This window comes from Limulus polyphemus, unplaced genomic scaffold, assembly GCF_000517525.1.
Source record: "Limulus polyphemus unplaced genomic scaffold, Limulus_polyphemus-2.1.2 Scaffold11288, whole genome shotgun sequence".
NCBI lineage: Eukaryota > Metazoa > Arthropoda > Merostomata > Xiphosura > Limulidae > Limulus > Limulus polyphemus.
This window is the reverse complement of record NW_013676898.1, coordinates 1-7,809: the sequence shown is the minus strand read 5'-3', so window position 1 is coordinate 7,809 and position 7,809 is coordinate 1. Positions and strand designations below refer to the sequence as shown.

The window sequence follows — 7,809 nt, the reverse complement described above, 5'->3', positions numbered from 1 at the left end:
CAAACTTACGGAAGACATTCGTTTTCCACAATGATTATATATATATATATATATTTTTCAAAAATACCTGAATTAAATAATATTTTTTAACGATTATTTGGTCTCTTCCTTAGAACAAAAACTTTGTCCATTAATCAGACTTTTCTTAACTAATCCGATTTAGGGTTAAAAAAGAAGCGGTGAAAGCGGTTACTACACGTTTTAGCGCCAGGATCAATATAACGACACGAGTTCCAAGTACACAAGTATCAGCAACAGGAAATTGCTTTTTTTTTTAAGGTTGTTCTCGTTCAATGGTCATTTTCTATCAGCTTTTAGACATTCAGATCGTTTATCAGAACTGGTCGAATAAACCTGGTTATTTTTTATACTGTCATCGACTCTCGATCTGCTGGTTCATCAGTTCGTGACATTTGTTCGAGGAAATAAATATTTATTCATGAATGTGGGTATGTATTTTTGTTCCTACATTTCTAGAAGTTCACAACCAGAGTGTTTACTGAAGAGACGGCCCCTCGAATGTTTTGATAAAACGAAACCAAAACTTAAACGCCAAACTATTTCACTTGTATACTGGAAACACCCGCTAGGGAACTGATCGGCAAGAGCCAGGCGTGGCCTTGTGGTTAATGTGCCGGACTGTGAGTCCGGAAGTCCATGGTTCGTGCCCCGTTGCCACAAAATCGCGCTCCGTACTTTGGACCGTGGGCGAAATTAGGCTTATAAGAGTGACTTTAAAATCCGATTACTTGATTAAGTGGGTGTTGTTTATTAGCTGTCTTCCCTCAAAATTAGGGACGGCCAGCTCCGATAGCCTTTGTGTAGCTTAGATTAAATCTCCAAAACTAACTAATTAACAATACGTTAGCTGTATAACAATTAAATAGCGTCTCGACTACTACAATTTCTGTCGTGTTCCAACCGGCTTGAAGAATCATGATGTTAGCACAAAAGGCCTCGTGCGGTTAATATATTATTACCGGCTTGAAAAACAATGGTGTTAGCACGAAAAGCCTCGTGCGGTTAACATATTATTACCGGCTTGAAAAACAATGAATAATATGTTAACCGCACAAGGCTTTTCGTGCTAACACCGTTGTTTTTCAAGCTGGTAATAATAATATGTTAACCGCACGAGGCCTTTCGTGCTAACACCATTGTTTTTCAAGCCGGGTAGCCCATTGTGTAGCTTTGTGCTTAATAACAAACAAACAAAAAACAACCATAACAACAAAACCCTGTGGTGGACCGAGTGAAGATAGCTTATTGTGTAGCAATAACAGCAGCAACAACTATAAGTTTTCGCTCTTACACAAGAGGAAGCGCAGACAATCAACAGCATTGGCACAGCAGTATGTCTGCGGGATTACAACGCTAGAAACCGGGTTTCGATACCCGTGGTGGGCATAGCACAGATAGCCCATTTTGTAGCTTTGTGTTTAACTACGAACAAACAAACAACCATCCATCCCCCTGCACGGCTTATGAAATAATTTTATGCTCACTTAACGACAAGAGTATTTTTTTTCAAGCCCTTAGGGGGAGAATTACGTTCGTCAAATTTTGTTTGGTTAATGTGATGAGTTTATGAATTACTTGTTAGATTTGTCCAGGTTGGAATGTTTTAAAGAAATATCTCCAAAATGTTACCACTTTATTAATTTCAACACGAGACGATAAAAAAGTAGAATTCTTACTGAATTTTAGGATAATGGCTGTATACCAACTTATCACGATTATTTATTTTAGAGCACACTGGACTATCTGCTATGTCGACCGCGGGGAATCAAACCCCGTATTTTAGCGTTGTAAGTCCGTAAATTTACCGCTGTCCCACTGGGGTACAGCCGTCATTCATAAAACGATAATGTAATTATTAATTAATTATAAATAAGTATTTCTGAGTGAGAGTGAAGGTGCATAATAATATGTTAACCGCACGTGGCCTTTCGTGTGTTGTGCTCACCGCAGACATCGCTAAGCCCACCGGTTTGGGGGTGGGGGTAGTACTTGTTTGTAGTTTTTTCTTAGTGTTTGTTTTTTGAATTTCGCGCAAAGCTACACGAGGGCTATCTGCGCTAGCCGTCCCTAATTAATTTTGTTAAGCTATTCTTTAGGATTACTTCAGTCAAGATTTCTCAGCTTCAAAAACGTGCCCTTTATTCGGCCTAACAAAAGAAGCCCAAGAATAGGCGGTAGGTGCTGCTGACTAATTAACTTGTCCCTATTCTCTCAGATCAGTACACAATTATGAAAGGTTATGCGCAGACTGAGTACATTTGAGTAACTCTGCGCAGCTTTGAAAGGCAACTCTGAAACATAAAAAGCATCTGGACTGTCTTTACTTGAGTGGCGAGAAGTTATGTCTCTTTAAAAATCGAAAATATTTTTTTTCGATATCCAAACACAGAAAATAAATACTTGCATAAGGTTGTGACCATCAGATATCAATTGTTGTCATGGTTAATAGTCTATACAGTAACCTAAGCCTAATTAGTAATTAACAACGGTGAGTCAACCTAGCACAAAAGTCACCAAAAAAACCTGGATACCACTCTTCAAGTTAGTTGATTATAGGTCAAATGCGGAAGAGACCCCCAGTCAAACGGTTAACGAACTAAACATTCAACATTATGACCCAGGATCGAATCTCGGCTACTACTAGTAGAGAAGATAGTTCTTCTCAGGAATCCTCTGTAAGCGGCAGTAGATTAGCAGCCAAAATGTAAAATAAAAACTATTATTTAGGTATAAATACAAATTAGTTACTACTGATTAAGCGATAATTCGACTTAAATGATCCTATAGTCCAGTGGATCTCAAACTCTTTTAGTCTGAGGCTCCCTTGATGTGAATTAAAAAGTTTGAAGCCCCTCCCCCGACCTATAACTTTAGCATGGTAGTAAAAACAATAATATCTCCTTTCAACATACTCTGTTATTTAATTAATTCAACATATTTTTTATCGGCTTATTGTTTATTTAGAATTAAAATTAATTCAGCATCTTTGTTTTCGGCCCATTGTTTGGCGGCCCCCCAGAAAAAGCTTTATGGCCCCCCAGGGGGCCGCGGCTACAACTTTGAGAAACATTGCTATCGTTTTTTACCCATAGCAACGATACAAAACTTAAGCTTCGGATTTGATGACGAAACACACGCATTAGTGACCTCAAGTTCTTAATTGATTTCGTTCAAAAATATCGCTCCATTTTAGGTAGGGACGAAACACGTGTTTCATTTGCTTAATTCCGCGAAAATGTTAAGTTAGTAATTAATTAATTTAGTTATTCAACTCACTCTTTAGACAAACCAGGAACTTAATACCTCAAGCATATAAATGTTATAAATAAAATGCATTAGTAAACCACGTCAGGCTACAACTGGAAGAGTCAACTGTTGAACGTGTATTGATAAATGTAAACAAAAACAAAAAATTGTAATCGGGGCTTTAATTAAATAACGGCTGAAATTTTCGATGGTACTTAGTCGATGCAATTTGACAGTTCTGGCTGTTTGTTTATTTTACGGCGTGTTCAGAAGAGACTGGTGTGTTTGTATTATGTATTTTATTCTCTCAAATAGAGCCCCCGGTGGAAACACAACGAGTCCAAAATTAAGAAACCTGCCATCCAGTCTAGCCTCCAGGAGTTTTGTGAAAAGAGTTGTTTCAACAATCGATTGTATTCAGAGAACATTTGTTAAATAAAACACAAGTTTTCAAGGCGTGAAAGTGATGGATTGTATAATACGCAAATATGATCCTGCACAGCGACACAGCGTGAAGCTAGACACAAATAGACACGCATATATATATATATATAGGCTTAGCAATTTCAGACTTCCATTTCTTTGAAAACATCTTTATTTTTTCGGCCAATCAGATAATACTCGAGTTAAATAACCACACGAAAACCTGAATATATAACATTTACAAGTATTTTCTCTTTCGCAAGTATAAAACTTGTGGGTTAGTTTCTATGGTTTTCCTTTCCGTCGCAGTATGGAGAAAATATGAGTGGTAAATTTAGCTCAAAGCTTGAATAGCCTTAAACCTTTTGTCGGAATGGAATACTGGGAGGGTATATGTAAATCTGTGAACTAAACAACTCACTTTTCAAACCCAAACACTGAGTGACAATCTTCATAATTGACCTAGCTGGGCTGATATTGTTCAAAATTGTAGTTCTTTGCTGCTTATGGTATGGCCTTTGTTTCTTAATGTGTTTTGTACTTCACGCGCGCCAAAATTAAAACTAACAGTTCACGAGAAATCCTGGTCGGAGCACCCCACTTCGTGTTTCTTCTGTTTGTATGACATATCTAAACAATGTTTAAGACAGATTCGAAGATTGGAAATACAGTAAAATGTATTGATATATGTGTGTGTAAATGTTTGACAACGTTCTAGACTTTAGAGCCTCGAGACAAAGAAGACGTTGTTGATTGGCTTGTCACATAAATAAGTAAGAGAATGATTGGACGAAGGAAAAACGTAAACTTACTTCCAGGTGTAGAACAAAAATCGAGTTAGATTATCGCTGTAATCGTCCATCGTGTCCTCTAAAAGAGGGAACAACAAAAATAATTATATTTAAACTACTTCAAATATATATATATTCTGAATAGTGCTTAAATTTGTTGTACAACAAACGTTCGACTGGTTAAAAACTTTATAGAAATTTAATTCGACTGTTTAAAAAAAATTTGTACAGACATTTCAAATACACTGATTGATACTTCACCATTAACTCAGAGGTAAGTCAGGTTTCGATACCCATTGTGGGCAAAGCACAGATAGCCCATCGTGCAGCTTTGTGCTTAACAACAAACACAGAAATAAATGGTATCTCGTCAAGACTGTTTATTTGATGTTAAGCACGAATCTACACGATGGGTAACCGGGCTCTGCCACCACGGGTATCGAAACCCGATTTTTAGAGTTACAAGCCCTCAGACTTACCGTTAGTACACCAGGGGCATTAAATTATTTTACTGAAATACTATGAATTTTTGATAATTTTATATGATAACTTACTTATAGCTCTTTCTATTAATTATAGCATCTATTAATTTTCTATTCTTTTTCTATTAATTAATAATTATAGCATCATAGTTATATTCCATTACGTAAAGTTACATCCTATGTTGATTTAAAATGTTTCATATTTTTGTTGTTTGTTTTACATGTTTACACTTCTGTGGTAATCTCAGATCTGATGTTAATGTTATATCATGCTTTAAACAGTTTAGAAGGGTTTTATGGAATGTTACTACCTCTGAGAACTTCTTCAAAACATCATAATTATCAGGACCTTTCTCCAAATGTAACAAAACTATAAGTATTCCAAGATACTCAGAGGTATATCAGAAATCTTTAACACTCTTTTAATCACGGGCACTTGTGTTTACATCACTTCTATAACACTTTTACATATTAGATTTAACGCGTCCTTTGATAAGAAACAAGAACAAAGAAAACCCACCATCCGTCAGGTAAGGCAATGACCTCACTGCATCCGCCAAATAAAGTAGTCCCAGAACAATTACAACCGTCGAGTATCGCATGTTTATTCGGAATAAGAATATGTCGATATTCACCTGAAAGCAGAAATCAGATGTTATAGTTTATTTTAAAGTACATAATGTTATTTTACGTAGAGAAAAAAATGTTTGTCAGAATTAAATGTCAAAAAATCATTAATAATAATAATAATATCATTATTTGTCGGTTTCTCTCCACACAATTTCTCTGATTTTAAGTGAGAACAAAGTGTGCAATCTTCTTCGATAAATCTGATTCTGATTTTAACTTCACGTGGCGATAGAATCACTTCTACAGCAGACGTTCGTATCTGTGGCTAGATGAGTTTCTATGGAACAGTATCTGTGGTTAGATGAGTTTCCATGGAACAGTATCTGTGGCTAGATGAGTTTCTATGGAACAGTATCTGTGGTTAGATGAGTTTCTATGGAACAGTATCTGTGGCTAGATGAGTTTCTATGGAACAGTATCTGTGGTTAGATGAGTTTCTATGGAACACTATCTGTGGCTAGGTGAGTTTCTATGGAACATTATCTGTGGTTAGATGAGTTCCAACGGAACACTATCTGTGGCTAGATGAGTTTCTATGGAACAGTATCTGTGGTTAGATGAGTTTCTATGGAACAGTATTTGTGGCTAGATGAGTTCCAACGGAACAGTATCTGTGGTTATATGAGTTTCTATGGAACAGTATCTGTGGCTAGATGAGTTTCCATGGAACAGTATCTGTGGCTAGATGAATTTCTATGGAACAGTATCTGTGGCTAGATGAGTTTCTATGGAACAGTATCTGTGGTTAGATGAGTTTCTATGGAACAGTATCTGTGGTTAGATGAGTTTCCATGGAACAGTATATGTGGCTAGATGAGTTTCCGGAAACTCATCTAACCACAGATACTGTTCCATAGAAACTCATCTAACCACAGATACTGTTCCATAGAAACTCATCTAGCCCCAGATACTGTTCCATAATGGAACAGTATCTGTGGCTAGATGAGTTCCAACGGAACTCAAAACTTTAAAATAACCAAAACGTATTAATTGAGAAACTTCTTTAGGATTCTAAGAACTTGTCAGACTATAAACCGTTGTCTTGTAAGAAAGCTCAAAATCTTACAGACAGAAAACAGTAAACAAAGAAAGTTTACTCATTTCGACTGAACGCTCAACTTAACTCTAAAACGACGATTTTTAAGTTCGTTGGTTTAAGCACGAGTATCGGTTTCTCTATTGTACATCTCTTTAAACAAGCATGTTTTACATTTTACTTCATTTCTGATGTTTCAATCTGTATTTCTTCCTCTTTGTGCCAAAAATTATCGATCCCGACAGATAACAGATCAGTAAATACATGCAGACCTCGCGTGTTAATGTTGCCATGATGAATCTATTTCAGGTAACTGAAACACACAAATAATGAGATATCAAAAATTAAAGTGGGTGGTAACTTTCACCTGAACAGCTAAACGGCCCACTAAGGGTGTAGGCATAATTTACCTTGATCTAAACTTGCTGGTAAAGGAAGGGCAAATAGCCAGCAGCCCGCACTGCCTGTTCTATAACTGCTCTTAACTGAACAGCGAAACTGATTCTCACGGTTATAAAGTCTAGGCAGATGAAAGTAAGGAGTACGTTCAGCGGTATATCGCGACTCAAACTTCTGGTCTTACGGTCCGCAGCCCAGAAATAAGAAGCACGTGGCATAAGAATCGTAAGAGAACTACTATAACTCTGTCCAGAAATGAAGAGATAACACAAGTAACACATAGTGCTGATGTAGTTGGCTGCTCTGTACTTTTAAAATCACGTGCCGTTAAAATAAACGCGTGTTATTCTGAAGAGATAACACAAATAACACATAGTGCTGATGTAGTTGGCTGCTCTATGCTCTTAAAATCACGTGCCGTTAAAATAAACGCGTGTTATTCTGAAGAGATAACACAAATAACACATAGTGCTGATGTAGTTGGCTACTCTGTACTTTTAAAATCACGTGCCGTTAAAATAAACGCGTGTTATTCTGAAGAGATAACACAAATAACACATAGTGCTGATGTACTTGGCTGCTCTGTACTCTTAAAATCACGTGCCGTTACAATAAACGCGTGTTATTCTGAAGAGATAACACAAATAACACATAGTGCTGATGTACTTGGCTGCTCTGTACTCTTAAAATCACGTGCCGTTACACTAAACGTGTGTTATTCTGAAGAGATAACCCAAATAACACATAGTGCTGATGTAGTTGGCTGCTCTGTACTCTTAAA

General features: G+C 36.8%; 1 protein-coding gene across 1 annotated transcript in view; it reads right to left on the bottom strand.

Moving 5' to 3' along the window:
• The window catches only part of LOC111083801 (U8-agatoxin-Ao1a-like), a 13,206-nt gene extending 7,581 nt beyond the window's left edge, over positions 1–5,625 (bottom strand). The window contains exons 1-2 of the mRNA XM_022380496.1: positions 5,484–5,625; positions 4,503–4,560 (exon numbers count right to left, since the gene is read on the bottom strand). Of these exons, the coding sequence (XP_022236204.1) occupies positions 4,503–4,560; positions 5,484–5,565 (140 nt within the window). The 5' untranslated portion in view covers positions 5,566–5,625. The remainder of the gene's footprint in view (positions 1–4,502; positions 4,561–5,483) is intronic.
• Positions 5,626–7,809: the final 2,184 nt, after the last annotated feature.